Source organism: Thalassophryne amazonica, chromosome 20 (genome assembly GCF_902500255.1).
Source record: "Thalassophryne amazonica chromosome 20, fThaAma1.1, whole genome shotgun sequence".
Classification (NCBI taxonomy): Eukaryota; Metazoa; Chordata; class Actinopteri; order Batrachoidiformes; family Batrachoididae; genus Thalassophryne; species Thalassophryne amazonica.
This window is the reverse complement of record NC_047122.1, coordinates 41,340,351-41,364,727: the sequence shown is the minus strand read 5'-3', so window position 1 is coordinate 41,364,727 and position 24,377 is coordinate 41,340,351. Positions and strand designations below refer to the sequence as shown.

General features: G+C 40.5%; 1 protein-coding gene across 1 annotated transcript in view; it reads right to left on the bottom strand.

Moving 5' to 3' along the window:
• LOC117502203 (CUB and sushi domain-containing protein 3-like) overlaps nucleotides 1–24,377 on the bottom strand; it is a 1,088,443-nt gene that overhangs the window by 357,822 nt on the left and 706,244 nt on the right. Inside the window, 1 exon segment of the mRNA XM_034161241.1 lies at nucleotides 11,326–11,438. Within this exon segment, the coding sequence (XP_034017132.1) occupies nucleotides 11,326–11,438 (113 nt within the window).

Genomic DNA, 24,377 nt, shown 5'->3' with positions numbered 1-24,377 from the left:
GAAATTGAGGTGAAATTACGTAGTACTCAGATTACGTCGACAATACACTGCACCCTCTACTGAATGAAAGTGGTACTACATTTCCACAGGCAATTGAATTTTGATTAAATCAATTGTGGACTTAAAAAAGATTCAAATATTGTAAATTTCAAGATATCTTCTCTATCAATTCATTTCCTCACCCCTATTTATTAGTATTTACACAAATCATGACTTTTACTGCCTTTTTTTCTGTGGACAAGTCAGGAGATGGAAACATGAACATTTCAGAGTCACTAAATAGATGTCTTAGACGTCATTTACCTCAATAATTAAAAACAAAATACAAACAGAATGATACTGTAAGGTGAATCTGTCTGGAGTAAGTAGATCACAAAAAATGAGGTGCCGTTGAAGGAGGCAACAGACGTTGAAGGAGGCAACTGGATGAGTGATGGAAGCCACCGAGAGATGACAATTCTAAAGGAGTTATAGGATTCAGTTGATATGATGGGAAGAAACCAAGCATACAGTAACCTTTGTTTGTTGCACCACCAATCACAGCTTCATGGTGAAGAGGAAGAAAACAGATCAAATCTAGACTCCAGTCTCCCATGTGCCTTCTGGCAAACTTAGCTTAAATTTCACATCCTTTGTAATCACATCTTTCTTTCATGTCTTTTTCATCTCCATTGTGGTGGTAAACTAAAGCAGTACCAAAAAAAAAAAAAAAAAACCCTCCTCACTCTCCAAATACTTAGGGACTTGACTAATTGTTTGGATTTTGCTCCCAGATCACCTCCTAGCCCCTTTAGCTAATGTTTAAGAAAAAAACGAGGTAATGCAGATGACTGACAGGTGACTGAAAATGGCCAATCAATCACAAGCTCTCTTAGAAAGCCATTAATTAATCAACTAACCTATCAGTCTGACATACTCAGTTAGCATGCTGAATAACCTTTTAAACTAATTAAGATCAATTAAACCAATATGATGCAAATCTCACAGGGAGGGGTGAGGTTTTCCTTCAGTCAATCAAGTAGAATGACTGAGCAAAGCAAAAGGAAAATGTGGGAACAGGAAAGAGTTTACGATCGGAAGGAAGGAAGATGGGAAGGTGAAAAGAGAGGAGGATGAATAATGAACAGAAATGGGTGAAAGTGAAATCTTCCACTCAAACCAATGATGTACTGTAAATACATATGAAAGTTGGCTGCTTGAGTCCTTTGACTTTCACATTATTTTTTTTAATCCTGGCTGTGTTCATCTGCGGAGTTGGTAATTCAGTGGGACAATGAACTGTTCTATCAATATGTTGACATGGGTTTGATTCCCGATAACACGACTTGTCTGTGAATAGTAATTTTGAAGTGTTTGGGGGAAATCCCCAGTATTTACAATTCTCCACTTATTGTTATATTTAAGTAAATTGATTGTACATCAGGTTTTGGGTCTGTCTTGGATGGTGACTTAAGCGTTGAATCTTTGCAGACCTCTTCTGCATGGAACAAAAAGATGTCTTCCCAAAGTGTCCTCCTTTTAAAAATTAAACCTTTGGAATAACCTTTCACATAGGATCACATCTAAACTATTAAACTCATCATGCGCACAGATTAGGAAATTATTCAGAGTTAATGTGAAATCACTAATAAATTAATTGCAGTTTCGATTTACATTTTAAGTGGATAAATTGATGTCTCCCCTGAGGGACACATGTGGCCACTGAAGTGAAACTTTTAGACATACTATTTGAACTCTGCCATTATTAAAGTAAGAAGTAACTATACAATTTATCAAACTTTCAATTAAATCACTGAAAAACCTTTAAAAAATTGTTCCCGAAGAGGGAACTTTGGGATTTTTCACTGGGGATCTTATTTTGAATGTTATTGTTTGGGTCCAACTTTTCACTCAGGACAAAAACGTCACTGGCTAAACAGCTAAACTGTAAAATGGAAGCCTACGGCACAAGCTAAAAATATCACAGTTAACCACATCCTTTCCACTGAATAGGCAGAAATTTGAAATGGAGGTAGACGTGTGGATGTTTGCCTCAGTGAATGTAAAGAATTGTTTGGAACTAACAATTTGCATTTGCTTTTTACCAAAATTGGAGAAACATGACCCCTGTACAAACTGAAATATGTCACAATTTGTCACCATTTTTGCTGTTTTTAATCCATACTCCATAACATTCCATAAAAGACAATCCAAACCATAGCATGTTTTAATCTTTATGCTCAGACAAATATATGATATACTCTTCAATGTGACTGGAGCATTTATAAATGTTGACCCCTGTGTAATCCTTCATCAGCCTCTACTAGGCTATAGCTGCCACTCTGTGGTGGCCACCATATATTTTTGTGTAGGCAATGATATACTCATGCTGGATTCTAACTTGCTTAGTCTCCTTAAGCAGTACTGAAAACCTGCTTGACTGATGCTTGACTAGCCTTCTTCCAATTTTGCAAACCCGCTCTCCACTAAGCACTAACTTATTGCCAATCGATTGTTGATGATGAGATGGTTCCAGTTGTTTACAAATGAATGCCAAGACCTTAATCGACAGTCGGCTTGAACAGACAGTGGCGTCACCAAACTGGAAGAAGACTACGGTAATTCAGGAAGGTGATTCAGAAGTGGTTAAAGTGGTGTGACCAGTGAATCCTCAACACAAATGGCCTTTGGGCAGGTCCATTAATCCCAAAGTTGCTCTCACCTTGCATGGCAGCACCCTGGCATCAGTGTATAAGTGAACGTGACACATCACTGTAAAGTGCTTTGAGCATCTGTTATAGATGGAAATGCATGATATAAATGTCATCTATTTATAATTTAAGTCGCTGCCTGTATAATCAGTCGTTTAAAAATGTTTTATGATGTTTTCTGAGGTACCTATGTACCTCCAAAGAGATACTCTCCATACTACCAGACATTTTTTTTGGAAAATTCAATGACGACATATTTCCTGTGATGTTTGTAGCTTGCTCCATTGACAAGCTCCATTGTATTGGCATGCTGACAGCAGGAATGTCAACGAGAGCTGTTGCTCGTGTATTGACTGTTCATTTCTCTACCATAAGCCGTCTCCAAAGGCGTTTCAGAGAATTTGGCAGTACATCCAACCAGCCTCACAACCGCAGACCACATGTAACCACACCAGCCCAGGACCTCCACATCCAGCATGTTCACCTCCAAGATCATCTGAGACCAGCCACTCGGACAGCTGTTGAAACAATCGGTTTGCATAACCAAAGAATTTCTGCACAAACTGTCAGAAACTGTCTCAGGGAAGCTCATCTGCATGCTCGTCGTCCTCATCGGGGTCTCGACCTGACTCCAGTTCGTCGTCGTAACCGACTTGAGTGGGCAAATTCTCACATTCACTGGCGTTTGGCATGTTGGAGAGGTGTTCTCTTCACGGATGAATCCCGGTTCACACTGTTCAGAGCAGATGGCAGACAGCGTGTGTGGCGTCGTGTGGGTGAGCGGTTTGATGTCAATGTTGTGGATCGAGTGGCCCATGGTGGCGGTGGGGTTATGGTATGGGCAGGCGTCTGTTATGGACGAAGAACACAGGTGCATTTTATTGATGGCATTTTGAATGCACAGAGATACCGTGACGAGATCCTGAGGCCCATTGTTGTGCCAACATCCAAGAACATCACCTCATGTTGCAGCAGGATAATGCATGGCCCCATGATCCAAGGATCTGTACAAAATTCTTGGAAGCTGAAAATGTCCCAGTTCTTGCATGGCCGGCATACTCACTGAACATGTCACCCATTGAGCATGTTTGGGATGCTCTGGACCGGCGTATACGACAGCATGTACCAGTTCCTGCCAATATCCAGCAACTTCGCACAGCCATTGAAGAGGAGTGGACCAACATTCCACAGGCCACAATTGACAACCTGATCAACTCTACGCGAAGGAGATGTGTTGCACTGCATGAGGCAAATGGTGGTCACACTAGATACTGACTGGTATACCCCCCCAATAAAACAAAACTGCACCTTTCAGAGTGGCCTTTTATTGTGGGCAGTCTAAGGCACACCTGTGCACTAATCATGGTGTCTAATCAGCATCTTGATATGGCACACCTGTGAGGAGGGATGGATTATCTCAGCAAAGGAGAAGTGCTCACTATCACAGATTTAGACTGGTTTGTGAACAATATTTGAGGGAAATGGTGATATTGTGTATGTGGAAAAAGTTTTAGATCTTTGAGTTCATCTCATACAAAATGGGAGCAAAACCAAAAGTGTTGCGTTTATATTTTTGTTGAGTATATTTATCCCTTGACAGGATTATTGTTCTAACTTAATGCTAGACCAATTATCGTTGTTTTTATCCCCAGAGTTTCACACAAAAATATAAAAAAAATGGGCTCAGTTTAAAAAAATAGAGTTCTCGTTTAAATCTCCACACCTGCTGAAGAGAGTTTTTCATCTTTCAAACCGTGACTTACATTTGTCTGTTTAAGACATATTTCAATAAAAAACAATTATTGCTGCTAAAGATACCAGGAGCCCTATAATTATAAAAATGTCCACAATTATGCTTGAAGCCAAAAATCTGGAAAATCAATCTGGTGCATGAATCCTGAAAGAGAGAGACAGAAAAAAAATTAAGATAAAATAAGATTTGAGTGGAAAAACATGAAAGTTGGAAGAGAGAATGTGAAATATAACCAGTAAGCGAGGTTTGTGATGGTGTCTGTTTGGCACTTTTTGGCGAATTCCTGTGAACTTGAAAGTAGCTGAAGTGAGAAGTGAGGCACAGCAGGGAGGATGTCAAGAACAATCAAGTGGCACTGTGCAATTTTGGTGCCAAGCACGATTCTCACTCTCCCACTCAGACCGGGTCAATGACACACACACACACACGAGGGCATGCTGTACTTTTTCCCATGGCTTTTGTTCCACCTGGTCCTACTTCATAACAAAAAGTAATGCGAAAAACAGCAGAACTTGTTTTCAAAAATATGAAGGAAAATGGATTTTAGATGGAATATTAAAAGGAGAATGACTGTTAAGATGGCTACATCGCAGTATAAACAGTTAAGGCCATAGATATTTGGACACTGACACAATTTACGTAATTTTACCTCTGAACAACCAAAGTTGAAATGGTACAATCAAGAGGTGCTTGTAGTGTTGACGTTGAGCTTAAATTCCAGGTGTTCATCAAAAATATCTTATTTACCATTTTAGGAATTACAAAGCTTCAACAATTATTGTCCTCAGTTCCCAAACACTTATTGAGTGATGTTAGAAGGAAAGGTGATGTAACACAGTGGTAAACATACCACTGTCCCAGCTTTTTTGAAACATGTTGCAGGCATCCATTTCAAAATGAACAAATATTTGCACAAAAACAATAAAATTTATCAGTTTCAACATTAAATATCTTGTAAAAAAGAAAAATAGCTGGTACAACACAGGAATAAGTGCCAGAAAATTTAATAAGGTGCTGAAAGTAAAAAATGTTCAACGGGACTAACGTTTCGATGTGAGAGTCACATCTTCCTCAGAGTCCTGCACAAACGGAGATGGTACAGATGGTACATGCTATGGCAGGACTCTGAGGAAGATGTGACTCTCACATCGAAACGTTAGTCCCGTTGAACATTTTTTACTTTCAGCACCTTATTAAATTTTCTGGCACTTATTCCTGTGTTGCACCAGTTATTTTTCTTTTTTACAAATTAGTCCTACTTGGCTGCACCAGATTTGTTTGTGCTATACAGAAGCGCAGTGAACTCTTTGTTTTTGCATTAAATAGCTTGTCTTTGTGGTGTATTCAATTGAATATAGGTTGAAGAGGATTTGCAAATCATTGTATTCTGTTTTTATTTACATTTTACACAACGTCCCAACTTCATTGGAATTGGGGTTGTAGTTTTGACGCAATCCTGCTAACAGTAATCCTTCAAAGTCTATATAAAGTGAAACTTGATCCAGAATCCGGATCTGGATACAGATCACCTCTAAAATGTAATGGAGTCGTCCTTGGCCTAATATCTATCTGTGGTGAAACTTTCGTCAAAATCCGTAAGATTTTGAAGTAATCTTGCTAACAGACAAATAGATAAATAAATTAACGCCAATGATTTTATTACTTCCTTGGCGAACATAATTAAGCTCATTCGGCATCTCCCTTTCTCATTATGGATCAGCATGTTGATTTGGCACAACTTTCGCACAGGATATCCTTCCTGACCCACATTACGTGGCGAATGGGCAGTCTTGAACAGGGAACCTTCTGCTTTGAAAGCACAAACAACTTGAATCATAATACATTATGTTGGAAAAATTATCTTAAAATGATCAATAATCAAGAATTTTAGAAATTTGGGCAATTAAACAGATAGCATGGAAGTAGCTAAAACCCCCTTTACACAAGGACAAGGTCTGTCCAGCAGTCCTTGTGCAGTCAAGAAATCACGTTGAACGGCGCAAGACGCCAAAGTTGCGCTCAGCTACCGCTGGGACCGTACAAGGTCCTCTCAGCAACCTCTCATAAATCACCATGATCGCAATGGTCGCCGTGAAGTATGAAGCGGTGCCTGATTTTCACAGGAGAGTTGCCAAGCCCGGAAGATGCACAAATACCACACAAGCCACGTAAAAACACCTCACAGACTACCCACGACTGCCCGACAGGTGCACAATGACCGCGGTGTTTTTCGCCACAGAAACAGCAGATTCTCGACTGTAACATGATCGGAGTGACATGAACCCAGAACGAAAAAGAAGAATATCATTTCAATATCACAGCCAATGGGCACACAATGATGGGGGCTGTGAGCCGTGAGTTTTATGAATTAAGTTCATTTTATAAAGCGCAAAATGACTTCCTTCTCAGCTGATGTCCGCGGAATTCGTCAGAAAGTTTTGTGCATGTTCAAATCTGAGCGGAATGGACACACTCCAGGTGATGAGAACTCAGGCAAAAGAAAATTTTTAACTGAATTAGCTGTATGTGTAAAGAGCAGAGTGGCAGAGTGGTTAGTACTCTCGCCTCACAGCAAGAAGGGTTCAAGTCCACCAATTCCCAGATCCTTCATATGTGCAACATGCTATATCCTACATGTGCATGTTGCCTCTGGATACTCTGGGTTTCTCCCACCATCAAAACATGCACGTTCAGATCAGTCTCACTGCAGATCTGGAGTCGCATCAGGAATAGCATCGGGTGTAACCTTATGACAAATCAATCTGTGCATCAGGAAAAAAGACCCTCCAACCCATCACACCAAGGGCATAGGTTTGGTCTCAGCTTTGGTAGGGACAATACCACCACCCCCCCACCCCCCGGCCCCCATGCCCACCACCACCTAACCCACTCATACCGTTAGACGCACAAGTACTGCATAATACATAACATATGACGACATAATGCTGAATAATTTAACACTTTATTTACAATATTAAGTGTGTAGGCAAACAAACAAATAGCTTAAATAACAAAATTGCACCCAAAATCACGAATCTATTCTATAGGCCTACACCCGAGAGAACAAGACAACAAAAAAAAAAAATACTTGTGGAGCTAACAAAAAAAAAGTTTTTGCAACCAAGATGTATAATCTATTCTCTTCATCAATAATGCAGTTGTAGGTATCTGGCAACCTAATATGCCAAAAAAAGGGCTTTCCAATGATATATGGTGTATTACATTAAACGTAAGCCTGTGATGTCATAACGCAGAGGAAAAACACGGAAGTTTCACACTAGTGCGCCGCTGATTCTCATTACCGTAAGTTCTCATGTAAACCCTCACTCTGAAAAATTTCAACACTGACAGCAAGCCAAGAACCCGTGCTTTCCAACAGTATGCTATATGTTGCATATCTTACGGTAAAGTGCGTTTGGTGACTTTTGAAACGAGGGAAAAGTATGAAAAAGAGCGCAAAAGTGAGAGAAAAGTACAGAGACAGACAGCAAACATAAATGTAGTAATTTTTGAGGAAAAGGGAGGGTGTTAGTGTCATTTGTGAAGGTGTGTGTGCGTGTTTGTGTGGCTGTGCAGTTTAAGTGTGGCGCACAGCATTGTTCGCAAGCCCCTCCCCCGCCCTTCTTGTTTTTCTGCACCTGAGCAGTGTTGCCAGATATGAAATATGAAACTATCGTACCAAAACGTCAAAACTATCGTATTTTGGGAGAAATTATCATACACAAACAAAACGCATACAACGTAGCTATTTTAGCGTTTTTTTTTTAATTTACAAAGAATTTTATGTCACATTTTAAACAGTAATTATAGTAATGGGGGAAACTATGGCACAAAAAGAACGCAAATGCACTACCAGACTAGAAAGATTTTTTTTTTCTGTGAAGGGACACAAACATGTGTTAATTACCAGACTAGAAAGATTTTTTTTTTTCTGTGAAGGGACACAAACATGTGTTAATTACCACACTAGAAAGATTTTTTTTTTTCTGTGAAGGGACACAAACATGTGTTAATTACAAAACTAGAAAGAGTCGAATTCAACCTCGAGGTCGCTGTCGTCATCCGATGCCATGGCCACTTGTGCAGATTTTGTTGAACACAGAAAAATGTTGACACCTCCATAAGGAACTTGAACTTTTTTTATTTTTCTTGTCTATCTCTTTGCTCTTGTGTTTTGTTCGTTTGTTATTGCATTTGTTGAAATAAAGTTTCAAAAAAAAAAAAGATGTTGGTTGGGGAATCTTCCTGTCACGGCAGAGATTGGATGGGAACTCATTACTTTGTATGAGAGGGGGCGGGCTTTCAAATGACTTTGCCCCGGTCGCCCAAAGCCAGCAGCAGCCCTGTGTGTGGTGTGTCTTTGATGCCGCCTGAGTGCAACGCCTGCAAAATTATTCTTGGGTGTCAGAGAGAGATGCGTGTTTGGGCAACCAACTGAAATTATCGTACATATTGGATTTTTTCCCATTATTGATTGTACATCGTACAGAGAGCAAAACTATCGTACAAATACGATAATTATTGTACATCTGGCAACACTGCACCGGAGCCACCCATCCTCTGCGCTCCGGGACCTCCCACTTTACAAATTAAGCACTGCCTGCCACGAGATGCGCTTTGTTTACGTCCATGTGAGAAGAACGTGAGCCAATGAAATTGCAATATGGGTAACCCTGTCACTCTGGCACGTCGAAAACACAAAACGTGACAACTAAAATTATAGTATCGAGTTCGCAAAAAAATAGTGAATGATTTTGTTATATAAAAAATGCTAAATATTGGTAGGGACTATTTTGCCATCCCAAAATATTGGTTGTGACTTGTCCCTATGGTCCATATGCAAACCTACGCCCCTGCATCACACCCACGATAAACCACTGTTCCAATTCTGAACAAACAGGAGCAGCCAAAACACACACACACACACACACACACACACACACACACACACACACACACACACACACACACACACACACACACACACACACACACACACACACACACACACAAATATCTATAAAGATTGAGTGCACCTTGAATCATATGATAATTGGAGGATTTGTCCTTTGCCCGATTTCCACCAAACCACCATATGTGAATAACAGTCAACCCCAGAATTGCCCTTAAAGGTTTTGTTTTGGGAAAAGGGCAAAAGAGTCACTAAGGTCTAAGGTTAAATTTCTTGATTTTGTCACTCCAATGTCCACCAAACATGGCATACATAAGGAGCTGGGTTCTGGAATTACCTGGATGACAAATTCTTCATGGAGGCCTCATTCAACCATAACTACATCACTGAAGAATGTTATGCAATGTGTGTCTGGGGGCATTTGTGATGTGTAACTTAAATGTTGTAAACATAGTGTCCAGTATTGGTTTGTTATTATTTTTTATTTTTCATAATAAAGGTGAGCAATACAGCTGTTTTCAACTTAATTTTCCAAAGCACCTTGCATGCAAGTTCTGTAAGGATGATGTCTTTCCTTTGAAATATGCAAAAAGAAACATGAAGATGTTTTATTATCTCTGCGCTCTGCACATTAATACAATACCGCAAAGCGATAACAGAAAATCTTTATAAGTCCCTTCAGCTGCTTCCTTGTTTTGTACTCGGGGCCGCCACAGCAAAATCAAGGTGGATCTGCATGTTGAATTGGCACAAGTTTTACGCTGGATGCTCTTCCTGACGCAACTCCACATTACATGGAGAAATGTGGCAGGGGTGGGATTCAAACCGGGAACCTTCCGCACTGAAACCAAGCGCACTAACCACTTGGCCACCACAGATAACAGAAAATCTTTATTATACTGAAAGCTAGCTTTTAATTTCAAATGTTAATTTTGTACAAAATATATTGTAATGTACTTGGCGGCAATATTGAAATGTGTTTTTGGCCAGTGGTCTTCGAACCAGATTTATTTTTTGGTCCTTCATAAGAAAGAATTTGGGCACCCCGCTGCAGACTTGTGCCTTGAGGTGACTTATGTTATAATTTGGCACTGTGTAAATAAATTTAACTGAACTGAGTGAATTCAACGAGCTGTTTGCAGTTTATATATTGAAGGTATTAGTGGGGTTTGGAGAAGCTGACAAGATTGGAAGTAAAAAGAGAATATTTCCATCACGTCCAGTTTGCTAGCATGCTGCAGGTGCACAGTGCACTTCTGGACACAAATACCTAACACAGGCTCTGTACGCTGTGGCCCTGTGTGCTGCTGAATAGACTTTCTGCATCACGCACTGCTGATTCACAAAATAGTCTCCACAGAAAATAACTACACTGGCTTTTTGTTAAAGATCAAGAGGCAATCCACGGATAAAACAGAAGAGAGATTGGCGAGGGAAAAAGAAGTAAAGAGTAAAAAATATAAACCCTATCTGTTCCAGCCTGTCTCCAGACGCTCACCTCTCATTATCACCGTTAGGAGGCACGGAGGTGACCAAATGAATTCTCACATGTTTCCCACCCGTTTGTGTTTGTGTCACAGAAATCTATCTTCCCCTATGAACAGTTACCCAAGAGAAAAAGAGAAGAGAGAGCGAGAGAGGGAGAGAGAGAGAGCGAGAGCGAGAGCAAGAGCGAGATTCCACCAAGAGAAGCCAGCGAGACTGGAAGTCAACAAGCATAATTAAAGTGAGTTAGAGGCAAGATGATGAGAATAAACTGTCTGAGCTGGAGAAAAAAGGCAAAAAAGAAGAAAAGGCAACAAAGTAAAACTAATGAAGAACCTTGAGATCAAATATTACCATACATGCACAGAGAGAGAGAGAGAGAGAAGCATATTACAGACTATGCAAAATCACAAACGGGCACTCAGCGTGTGCTTGAATGTGCTCATAAGCCCTCCTCTATCAGCCTCTGTGTAATTACATCTTACCTTGATAATGTGCGCTGAAACCACGGTAACGGTGGTTGCTATCAGTCACAAAATGTAGACGAAGCCAGTTCTTGTTGCTGACAATAGGAGAGGGGACATTGTTGCCTGATAACCTGAAAGACAGACAGAAAAGAGAATTTGTGAAACATGCACGCAAACATTCATCGATGCACACACACGTCTAAGAAATCTTCAGCTCTCACTCTTATTTTCATCTTATCTTACACCAGTCCCTTGAGAACCAGGCAGAATGTTCGCAGAAACGTCCTGCATCTAAAGGTCTCACAACTAAATATATATCAATACACACACACAAAGGTAGAAGGATCGTGCATGTGCATACCATGTGCATGGCATATTTGTCTGACACATCTAAGGGCGGTCGCATCTCCTCCTCTCTCTATCTCTGCTCCAACCTTCAAAGTACCTACTTCACTGGACTGTGAATTCTTAAAACGACATTTGGATTAACCATGGAATTGATCAGCCAGTCTCTGAACGCTATTGACATCATTTTTCAACAAGGAAATCAGGGCTGGGGGACCCTGCGTGCCCAGATGGAACCTACCCCGCGGGCTATGTTCTCGATGCCTGGGAGAAGTGACGTGTTGCATGCTTGGTACCACTCTCTGTGAAGGACATCAAAGACTTATTTATATTTGGTTTTATAGTGGAAGGGCTGGTGCTTATTGGTTTATGTGCTGCCCTGACCTACCGGAGAATTAGCAAGACAGCTGCTACCAGAACCACGACCCCTCACCTGTCCATCATGATTAATGAGTTGGGCAAGGCGATACATTCTCAGACTGCATTAATCCTTGAACTCAGACGTAAGTTGGGTAACATCTCGGAGCAAATGTATGACCTTGCAAAGGAAGGAAGATGTCGGAGACCAGGGAATACTCAAATTGGATTTGGTCGGTCAGAGGAGCTGCAAATGTGTTCTCCGCTCAACCCTAAACATGGCGGGCTTATCAGCCTCCGAAGATCAAAATGCCCCTCTGTTTTCCTCCAGAAGAATTTCTACGGCCTTGGTGAACCATTCGGCTGCCCTCTTATCTTCTGAAACTGAAACAAACTCATCTGACTGATACAAACTCATCTCATCTGTACACATGATGCACTCCCCATCACACCCCATCCCCCCACCCCTACCACCGTCCCTTGCCTCTGCCATGCCGCTCCCCCTGAGCTCGCGGTTGCACGGGACAGTGCTGCGGCCCCCCCTAACTTCACACTGCCTCAATTCGGATGACGGACTGTCTTAAATTTTAGCATACATAAACAATCAAATGAATATGTATGGTTGTTTTAGTTCTGATGTGTGACATTATTACGTTCAGCTTGTAATAACTGTGGATTAATTGTATTTTTGTCTGAGGTGATTGGGTGTGAAGAAATTTTGTTGCACTTGTTGTAATGACAGTAAATCTATCTATCTATCTATCTATCTATCTATCTTCAGGCTCAGACTCATCACAAGGTGGGGAAATCCCAACACAGCTGAAATCCATTTCAATATGCGATTTCTCAAGCAATCTTTAAAAGTAATCTGCATTATGTCAGTTTGCTTTCTGTTCAACTTAAATCACAAATTTTAGAAATTCTGTAAAAAAAACAGATTTGTTATTGCTGTTGTTGTTAGTTGTTATTGTTAGTTGTTGAGGTCAATGATATGGTCATTAATTACACTCAACAAAAATATAAACATAACACTTTTGGTTTTGCTCCCATTTTGTATGAGATGAACTCAAAGATCTAAAACTTTTTCCACATACACAATATCACCATTTCCCTCAAATATTGTTCACAAACCAGTCTAAATCTGTGCTAGTGAGCACTTCTCCTTTGCTGAGATAATCCATCCCACCTCACAGGTGTGCCATATCAAGATGCTGATTAGACACCATGATTAGTGCACAGGTGTGCCTTAGACTGTCCACAATAAAAGGCCACTCTGAAAGGTGCAGTTTTATCACACAGCACAATGCCACAGATGTCTCAAGATTTGAGGGAGCGTGCAATTGGCATGCTGACTGCAGGAATGTCAACCAGAGCTGTTGCTCGTGTATTGAATGTTCATTTCTCTACCATAAGCCGTCTCCAAAGGCGTTTCAGAGAATTTGGCAGTACATCCAACCAGCCTCACAACCGCAGACCACGTGTAACCACACCAGCCCAGGACCTCCACATCCAGCATGTTCACCTCCGAGATCGTCTGAGACCAGCCACTCGGACAGCTGCTGAAACAATCGGTTTGCATAACCAAAGAATTTCTGCACAAACTGTCAGAAACTGTCTCAGGGATGCTCATCTGCATGCTCGTCGTCCTCATCGGGGTCTCGACCTGACTCCAGTTCGTCGTCGTAACCGACTTGAGTGGGCAAATGCTCACATTCGCTGGCATTTGGCATGTTGGAGAGGTGTTCTCTTCACGGATGAATTCTGGTTCACACTGTTCAGGGCAGATGGCAGACATCGTGTGTGGCGTCGTGTGGGTGAGCGGTTTTCTGATGTCAATGTTGTGGATCGAGTGGCCCATGGTGGCGGTGGGGTTATGGTATGGGCAGGTGTCTGTTACGGACGAAGAACACAGGTGCATTTTATTGATGGCATTTTGAATGCACAGAGATACCGTGACGAGATCCTGAGGCCCATTGTTGTGCCATACATCCAAGAACATCACCTCATGCTGCAGCAGGATAATGCACGGCCCCATGTTGCAAGGATCTGTACACAATTCTTGGAAGCTGAAAATGTCCCAGTTCTTGCATGGCCGGCATACTCACCAGACATGTCACCCATTGAGCATGTTTGGGATGCTCTGGACTGGCGTATACGACAGCGTGTACCAGTTCCTGCCAATATCCAGCAACTTCGCACAGCCATTGAAGAGGAGTTGACCAACATTCCACAGGCCACAATTGACAACCTGATCAACTCTATGCGAGGGAGATGTGTTGCACTGCATGAGGCAAATGGTGGTCACACCAGATACTGACTGGTATCCCCCCCCAATAAAACAAAACGGCACCTTTCAGAGTGGCCTTTTATTGTGGACAGTCTAAGGCACACCTGTGCACTAATCATGGTGTCTAATCAGCATCTTGATATGGCACACCTGTGAGGTGGGATGGATTATCTCAGCAAAGGAGAAGTGCTCACTATCACAGATTTAGACTGGTTTGTGAACAATATTTGAGGGAAATGGTGATATTGTGTATGTGGAAAAAGTTTTAGACCTTTGAGATCATCTCATACAAAATGGGAGCAAGACCAAAAGTGTTGCGTTTATATTTTTGTTGAGTCTATATTACCATTATTATCACTATTGTTATAATTGCTTCACTGTAAACCCAGATGTTCAAATTAATTAAAAGGATTAAGTAGTGTCAACTCAAAGTTTTAAGAAAACATTCTACTTACTTAAACATTTCAAGTTTGTGCAACGTGGACTTGGTTTTTGAGTAAATTACACTTTACGTTTGATGAAGACAGGCAGGTAAATTGTTTTTATTAGATGCAGCAGTTACAAAAAAGTGCAATAAAGTACTCTTCAACAAAAATTAAAAACATATACCAGATTGTGTTGCTAGATGTTCCTAGATTGTGGATTGCGAGCAATATCATGGCTCAGAAGTATTGATTGATAAGAATTAATAAGATTTTATGTATATTGATGCCATTATCAATTCTGCTTCAGTTCTCTTGGAAAAATGTGGGCCAACACAGGTTGTCAGCATCGATGCAGCTCTGTTCTTCATTGCCAGACACAGACTGCGCTGTGATGACATTGTGTCTGACGTCATGGCATGTAAGCTTTTGTAACGTAGACCTCTCATAGAAACACATCTGCATTGATAAGAGGAATTGATGATGTCTGAGGCCCACCATTCTGTGTTGGAACAGTCCCAATTTCCATTCTGAATGTATTTGGGTGTCATTTTACAAAAAAAAAAAAAAAAAAGTATTTTACTGCATTTGCAGTTATGTGGTTGGCACTGATTAATATTTAGGCAGCTGGCAATAGTTGGATGATGGAGCTGGGGGTGAAACTTGGATGGTTTTTCAGCACTGAATATTGAGAAACTTTGTGCTTTGTTCATTTTTCAAACATTTGCACAAATTAAATCGATCCTAAAATTATATCTTGTTTTGCTTTGAAAAATGTCACATTATCGAAGCTCAAGGCACTCTAAGCTGCCTTTGGCTGTTTGTGGAATTTTTCCACTGAAACAAGCCCATGTACTCAGGCTTTGATAGAGCACAGCACTCGTGGATAGGAACCAATTTACAACTCTTTCATCAAGTGGGGCATTCTCTTATTGGCTGAGAAGATGAACAAGGCTCTTACGGTTGGCACAGTGATGAGTGTTAGGTCATTATTGGCAGCCTTGGAGTAGGTTACCGTGTTCCACTTGAGAATAAAATACTCTTGTACCTGCAAACTTCAAATGTAGCCAGATGAAATAAAACCTGCTGCCAAATTTTTTTTCTTTACATCTGTCCTTTGATAGATGTTGCTTTCATCTCTTAGCATCAGGTGCCGATATCGCACGTTCAAGTTATGTTTTCGATTTCTTCGCAACCTCGCGTTCACAGGCAGACGACACAGATTAAAAAGTGGACTCCACTCTCATACACCTCCTCCTGTTAACCTCATGAACACACGTGTTTGCCCCCAAACGCACACCACAGAACGTCTCTATCAGACACAGGTAGCTGCTAATAGCAACAGTGAAAAGTGGAGCACTGTTCCAGGGAACACAAGGCTGCTGAGCAGGTGTTTAAGAACTGTGCATGCATGTGTATGAGACAGCGATCGGTCACCTTGTGGCCTAGAACAGTAGGATTCCCTGATGTGTTATATTAGTCACACATACTCACAGTGGTGCTGCTGCATGCATAAAAGCTGCCTGATTTGCATACGACAGTACCAAAACACCACTCTCACTGTGGGATTTCAGGTGTAGTTCAGCAGATATGTGCAAAATATGTGAGAAATCACTGGTGAGATTTTGTTTTATGCACCCTCTCCAGGAAATGACCTTATAATGTCATATGTGCTTAATTTGCTGGGATTGCATCAGAAAAGTTCAAGGAATTCTTTTCATTTGCTGTGTGAGGGTGAAAAGACTGCAGCCAAAACAGCACATATTCTTTACATCTGCCATTGCTGTTTGTCTTTTTCCATCAATAATGTGCAATACATTCTCAAATGCATGAGTCTGGACCATGTGACTCAAGCACGGAATGACTGCTGAAATTGAATTTGGATGTAGAGCGACTGCAAATCAATGCATAATTTCTGTACGAGCTTGGAGCGACAATGGGCAGAAGATGAAATGAAAGGAGGAGTTCAGATATCCAAAGTACAGTGGCCCATAGAGGAGAAGACAACAAACACTTCCAAATACAAGGAACAAAAAGAAAAACAGAGTTGTGTGAAAACAAACAATGTTGAGGATGCAAACTAATATGCAACAGTTAATTTGATAACATGTCTTCTGCAAATTCACACAATGCAACCAAAAACACAGTTAACTCCTTGCTATGACATCAATACCCAGAGTGTGTAAATAATGGTACAGCATGTGCACATCCACTCTGTTCCACTATAAAGTCAGGAATTAAATCATAAAAACCACCCACAAAGCTTTTGAGATTACAATATTAAACTGCACATTCAGAAAACACATAACACAGAGCAGCAGGATGAAGGAATAATGGGAGAAATCTTTTCTTTCAGCAGCAGTGGGAAGGTTAAAGAATCAAGATCATGACGGTGAGGTCCAGCTGGAAAGCACTTATAATTCTTTGTTTGCTTCAACAAGTGCTTTTGAAACTGAGCACAACTGCATGAGTGCTGTATGAGATAATGAAGCTTCCAGCAGAAAACCAAGGCAAGAAGATTATTACTACTTTCAAGTTATCTTGTATAAAAGTACTTCAGAGGTCAGGACTTGTGGTGGGCTGGAACTGGAAGCAGTAGGAGACCAATGCAGACTCACAGGCATGGTTGGTTTAGATGAATAAAAGGCGTTATCTCGAAACCAGGCATTGGGACGTGGTCCATAAACCAGGCAGGGTTCGTTTACACGGTATTGAGGTGTAAAGCAGGCAAAACAAAGGCAAAGTCAAAATACGGACAGTGTTCAGGATACTGCAAGGCAGAGGTCGGAGCACAAAAGTAAGGTCAAAACACACAAGCGCAAACTGGACAAAAACAAGAGGTGAGAAAGTGAATAAAGTCAACAATCAGGCAGTGAGCTGTGGAACTGTGAAGGTTTTAAAGAAGAGCAAACTAATCAGGTTGATGTGAAGCAGGTGTGTGGAAGATTCTGGAAAGAGGTGTGGTTAAGTGAACAAAGAAGAGGTAAGAAAGGAAAGAGTGTAGGAGGGCAAAACAAAACAGTACAAAGCAAGAGAAGTGAGTGACAGAAAAACAAACTGTGAGAAACATGATGTGCTCAAATAATTAATGTGAGCAAACCGAAGAGCTAATGTGACAAGTCAAAAAAAGGAAAAACAAGAAAACTAATGTATTAAAACTAAAACTAGAATGGAACTGTTATTGACTGGTACAGAACAGTGAATATAATAAAAATGGCAACACAAACTACTGGTTATACTGCAAATAAACAAAACCCGGTGAAAACAGAATAATGCATTTAATAAAACAAGATAACTGATGAACAGAAAATGCAATGACTAACAAATGGAACATAATTTGATGAGCAACACTGAAGATAAATAATAACAAAAACCTGTGACCAAGGATTATACAATAAATGTGATAAACAGAACTAAACTAAGACTAAAGTAACTCAGACCCAGAGTGAAGGAATACAACAACCAGCTACAAAATAGATGATAACCAAAGAATGAACCAGTGATGAAAGTGCAAAACAAAGAAAAGCAATAAACAGAACCAAACTGAGATTTACATGAGAAAATATAAACATATGAAAATTAAACCAGAAAACCATAGAAGACATAAAGTCGAAGCCCAGACCTAAACCCCGAGCCAGGGTCAAGCATGACACAGAGCAGCTTCGTAGTATTATAGATCATATTCAAATGAGGTGATTTATTTTTTTAGTTAGGTTTTTTTTTTTTTTTTTTAATAGTACTGCCAGAATTACTCGATTGGTATCTAAATAATATAAAGGCACAGTGTTCTGTATTTAGTGACATCTAGCAGTGAGGTTACAGAATACATTATAACTTCTCATCACAATTTTGTTTCACTTCATGTTTTCACTTCTTTGGCAATGGGGATTCATGCTCCTTTAATTTGCCTTCTCTTGTGATAACAACATGTACAAGCCTCCATTTCACCAAAATGAGGGTTCTCAAACTTGTTAGCCTGCACTAGCAACCTGTAGACAGTACATAGGGGAGCAAGCACTGATTCCTCTTCTATTTTCTTTCATCACCCATCCATGCTGTAAAAAAGGAAAATGTGGAGTAAGTATGCCCCTTTTGGGCTTTGGAAGTGATGATGGTGGGTATAGGTGCGGCAGCCCCTTGTGGTCAACTCACTGGACTTGGTTTTCACCAGTAAAAAAGAAGCATACATGGCTGCCCCCCTTTTCCACCTCAGCCTCTCTGACCACATCACAGTTATACTCATTCCAGCATACAGGCCAAAAGTGAAAATGATGAAACCGGTTCTGATAGAGACGTATCTGAGGGTTGTGTACTATATGTACAGGGATAGGGTGACATAGGTGAGATGTGCAGTAGTAATGGCAAAACGTGCATTCAAGACAGAGGTGGGATTAGATCAAGGATCGACTATGAGCCTTTCATTGTTTGCAATGGTGATGGACAGGATGATGAGCGAGACCAAACGAGTCTCCATGGGCGATGATGTTATGATCTGTAGTGAAAGTAGAGAGCAGGTTGTGACTAGTCTGGAGAGGTGGAAATATGCTCTGGAGAGAAGAGGAACAAAAGTCAGTACGAACAAGATGGAGCACGTGAAAGATTCCAAGACAGTATTGAGACCAGGTTTGTTGTACGGCTTTAAGGAGGTGGCACTAACAAAAAAACAGGAGGCATAGCTGGAGGTGGCAGGGGCTGAATATGCTGTAATTTACTTTGGGAGTGAAAAGATGGACAGGATTAGGAATGAACATGTCAGAGGGACAGCTCAGGTGGGACAGTGTGGAGACAAAATCAGAAAGGTGAGATTGAGATGGTTTAGACATGAGCAGAGGAGGGACCCGGGGTATATAGGGAGAAGGATGCTGAGGATGGAGCCACCAGGCAGGAGAAGAAGAGGGAGGTCAAAGAGGAGGTTTATGGATGTGCTGAGGATAACATGCAGGTGGTTGGTGTGACAGAGGAAGATGCAAAGGACAGGGTGAGATGGAAACAGATGTACTGTGGAGATTCCTAACAAGAACAGCCAAAAAAAAGACCAAAAGAAGAGGATGATGATGATGCTTCTATGGGCTGTAACGATACATTTCATCAGAAACAGAAGCATGACCACAGTAATGGCCAGAAACAACAAACTTTACCCTTTGCTCAGATCTCAGGAACCAGTGAGACTCAATAGCAAATCCTGGTCTTAAACTTGTCAATTTGAGCCAATTAAACATTTTCCTGAAAATGACTGAAATCCCAGTTTGGACCCATGACCCTAATGTAATGATCCAAAGTTGTGTGTCAGTAACCCCTGAGGGTAAGGAATAGATTCTGGTCTTAAATTATTCCAAGAACCAAAGTTTCTCTTGGATCAAATTGATGCCTTTTTAGCTTCTTTTCTTAAAAAGACAGGAAACATCGCATTTGACCCCAGTGAAATGACCCCTCTTGGGGCAGCAAACTGATTCCACAGATGAAATGTAAAGAATTCAAGATGAATGTCCATCTTTCAGCTTACAGCGTAGTAATAATGCAGAAGAGAAATGGCTTTGAAACTTGGGAGTAATCTGACAGTAAATATCTTCCTTCAGCAGCGGTGGTGGTGGCGGCATGTGTGTGTGGATGTGTGTGTGTGGGGGTGTTTGCAGGGGGGAGGGAGTCACTGTGAAATTGTGTGTTGTAAATTGTGGCAAAACTTTATCTACTTTGATCTCATTTGGTGATTTGATTTATGTCTCTGACATAATTCGTGCAATAAAATTTAATATCTGGTATAGTTACAAAGTTTGATTAATGACACAGAAAAAAAGAATGAAATGATCAGCGAGATGATCTGTGGTTTGCATTTAGAAGTGAGCGAGTCTTGTGTGAAATAAATTTGAATTGGTATTCTTCACTCGAGAACAAATGGAAGACTTTGTCTGGTGTTATATCCCTCTCATATGGAACACTTTTGTACTGTATAACTCCATTCTAATGCAGTGCCCCCACCCCCCTTATTTTTTTAATTTTTATTTTTTATTTTTTGGAGAAAATGCTTCGCATTCATCGATGAAACCCTCATAATCAGACACTAACACATGCAGAAAGCTCTCATTAGCGCTTTTGTTGTGTTCCTCCAAAAATCACCGTTTTGAAGAAAAATAAACACTCTAAAGGGCGATGGTGCTCCATAGTTGACCACAGCAAGGTAAGGTGGGAAAAGCTAGAGAACGTGTGTGTGTGTGTGTGTGTGAGAGAGTGAGTGAGTGAGACAGTGAGAGAGTGAGAGAGATTACCAAGTGGCGAGCAGCCAGAGGGAGCAAGAGAACATAATTGATTAAATACACTAGACCTAAAGAGCATCTCTCCCTCTCTCCATCTCTGTCGACCATCCTGCCATTCATCCTCTCTGCCTCTGTGCCTGCACTGAAACACAAACCAGCAATTCCGCCGACAGTGTGGCCATGAGAGCGCGAGGGAGGGAGGAAATAAAAAAAGCATGGCATGGAAGGAGGCACAGATCGATCGAGGTATGCTGAGAAAGAGCAAGTGAGAAAGGAAAGCAGAAGAGGGAGGGAGAGAGAGAGTGCAGAGAAAGAGACGCTATGGGCCTGATTTACTAAGATCCTAGATAATGAGTGCTAAATTACATGGGCAATCTAAACTTTTGCCTGTTGGGGTGGAGACTTTTTTGCGAGTGATTTACAAAGTAAAAGCGGGATTGATAGCAGGTGGTAATGTGACGTAGGCAGCAGCGTGTACATGAGGATTTTGCACGTGCAAGCACAAAATGAAATGAAATCAGCTATTTAAGTTACTTTATGCTCTTTATTCAGATCTGATATATAGTCATACACTCAATAGTAATATGTATATTTTATTGATTTGTCTAATGCTGCCTATTTCATATGCAAAAGAATTATTTCTCAAGTGTTTGTCTCTTGACGCTGTTTCTCATCGATTTCCTCAAATCCAGACATGACCTTTTAAATCATTTCTTGCTGTGACCCCTTCTTTAGTCTGCTAATAAAAAGGACAACAGGAGTACATTCACTTGCAGTAAGCGCATTGCACTTTACTACGCATGAACACTGATACATAACTCTGTTCATGTGCTGGCAATAAAAAAGAAGAAGATGATGAAAAAAGACAATGTCCTATATCAGACATTCAGCTCCTGCTCCACCCATAGCACTCCAGCAAACCAGTGACCAATCATAATGTGCTCAGCCTGTGGATGAACAGAGAGCCATACACACAGTCCTCTGTGCGTTCCAACTACAGAATGCACCGTATCCACCCACCACCCTGCCAAAACCATGGAAAAACAAAAACAAAAAAAACCCTGATTTGAAATTGAGCACAGAGTTTTTGCTGTTTAAATGGCACAATGTTTAGATGAACCTCTTATAAGTGGGTTCACAACACACGTTCACTTTGATGATATACACAGAGATGCGCATTAGTGCTCATATTCCTCTTCTTCACTCATCATATGATGACTAAATTGAATTTTATTATAAGTAAAAAGCATTGGAAACAATACAAAAATTTTAACTGTAAATGTAAAATGTAACCAGAACTCATAAAATAAAATAATAGGATTTATATGATGTGTTCTTTTTCATTAATCCTTTGTAGTTTAACACACTTTACCTCAGTTTCATGAACTGCAAAAAAAAAAAATAAATAAATAAAAAGTGACCAAATGTTTGGGGTGGGCCTCAGAAGAGTTTCGGTTTTCAAAGTGGGCTCCCTGGCATTCTAAAGTTGGTGAATGCCTGGTGTGGAGTAAATGTCTAAATGTTTTTCTACATGGAAGACTGATAAACATCTTTTTGTTCTAAATTAATTAATGTTATTCCACCATTGCACAAAAAAGCTTCAGATGCAACATTTTTGTTACATGTTACTGCATGTCTGTTGTCAGTGTTTTGGGGGCATTCTGTTCTGTCTTGATTAGGATGGCAGATGGCCACCTCAATGATGTCTCATCTGCTTGAGTTTTCTTCCTGTAACAAACAGCTAAATATAAAAAGAGAGTCTTTCTTTTTTTCCTCTCACATAGTGGGTACGTTTTATGGGCCTGTCACACCTTGACGATGTAGCCGGAGTAGACCAATGGACAGCCTCATTTCCACCGAGCGGTCCCAGCCGGTATGGCACGGTATGCTACGTGTCAGAATGGTTAAGTTTGACTTGGGTTGTGTTTCCATCACCAGCAGTACCCTTTTGTTTGTTAGGTGGACCATGTACGTGTTGACATGCGCCTCATTGTGCTGTCACGTGGCCTCACCAAATAGAGTAATGTAACATTTTTGAAATTTTATTTAATTTTATTTTTGTCTTCGTGGAATCATGGGATTTACTTTCAATGCGTGCAGAATGCTGAAGAATCGACTGATGCCTGTAGTAAATGCTAATGTGAATGAATGAGGCTCTGTGGCTTCAGCTTTCAAAATAAGTTAACTTTCTTGTTGTGGGACTTAAGCACAAGCATTCCCTTGTTCAGCCTGAGAAACGCACCGGGAGCAGACAAACACAGAGGGACTTCTTTAAAAATGTTACGTTTCTTCAGCCATAGCAAGGCTTATTTTTCCAAAATAAGTACACTTTAAGTTGATGAGTTTTCATCAAGCTGTGATGATGACTCTGACTGAAACGAAGTAACAGGTAAGCTTAAGACTTTGTATTTACTCAGTGTGAGAATGGGTTTAATATTTGAAACCGTCTGAACTGCTGGCATGAGGACTGCAGCTTTTCACTTTAGCTGTTGACCCAATCAATGCACAGCAGCGGGTCAGTGCCTCCCTTTTGTAACTGGTCCATAATTTTGGGACCCCAGCCAAAGGGTGCCGGAAAAAATGGCACGGTACGGGTCGGTTATTTTGGTTCCCATTCCTAAATCTGGATTTGGAAATGCACAATCCACCATTATACCCTAGCTAACACGTTCAGTAAGTTCTGTGGTTGTCCGGAATACGTCAAATACGTACAAATGTCAGTATGCATTGCAGAAGTTACACATAGGTTCAAAGCACATTACTCATAGGTTAGAAATAAGTTTTGGGTATGCTAGACATTATCTGCAAGTATTTTAACTTATGAGTAACATTTGTCAACAATTACATAACTTACCTACAACTAATGGCCCGCATATGTAGGATGTATGAGCCTCATGCTGGCATGCATCGAAAATATTGTGCATGCACAAAATTGTTTGCTTCAACATGCTCTTAACTCATACAAAACTTAACCATAACTTATTAGCCAGCGTATTCAGTGTATTCAACATATTCTTAATACATCAGCATACGCTGGCTAAATTGTCAAGGTGTGACATGGCATTTACAATTTGTTGTTTATGGCACTTTGAGCTGACTTACAGTATTATTTGCTGCCATATAAATAAACTGAATTGAATCTATTTGAATATTATAGGTGTTTCTACTTAATTATGGTAACCGTATAATGATTTTAAATGACATATTAATTTAATTTATATTAATGAACACATAAAGCAGCTGTTTTAATTATCCATATTCAACAAAGATATAAAATCCAGTGACTTGAAGAGAAAAAGACATAGATGAGAAGAGAATGATTATGAGTCAGCAACAGAAAAATTGTACTGCAGGAAAGGTTAGTCAAACAGCAAATGTAAGGCTTCAGCAGTGCGTTCCTGTGTTTGC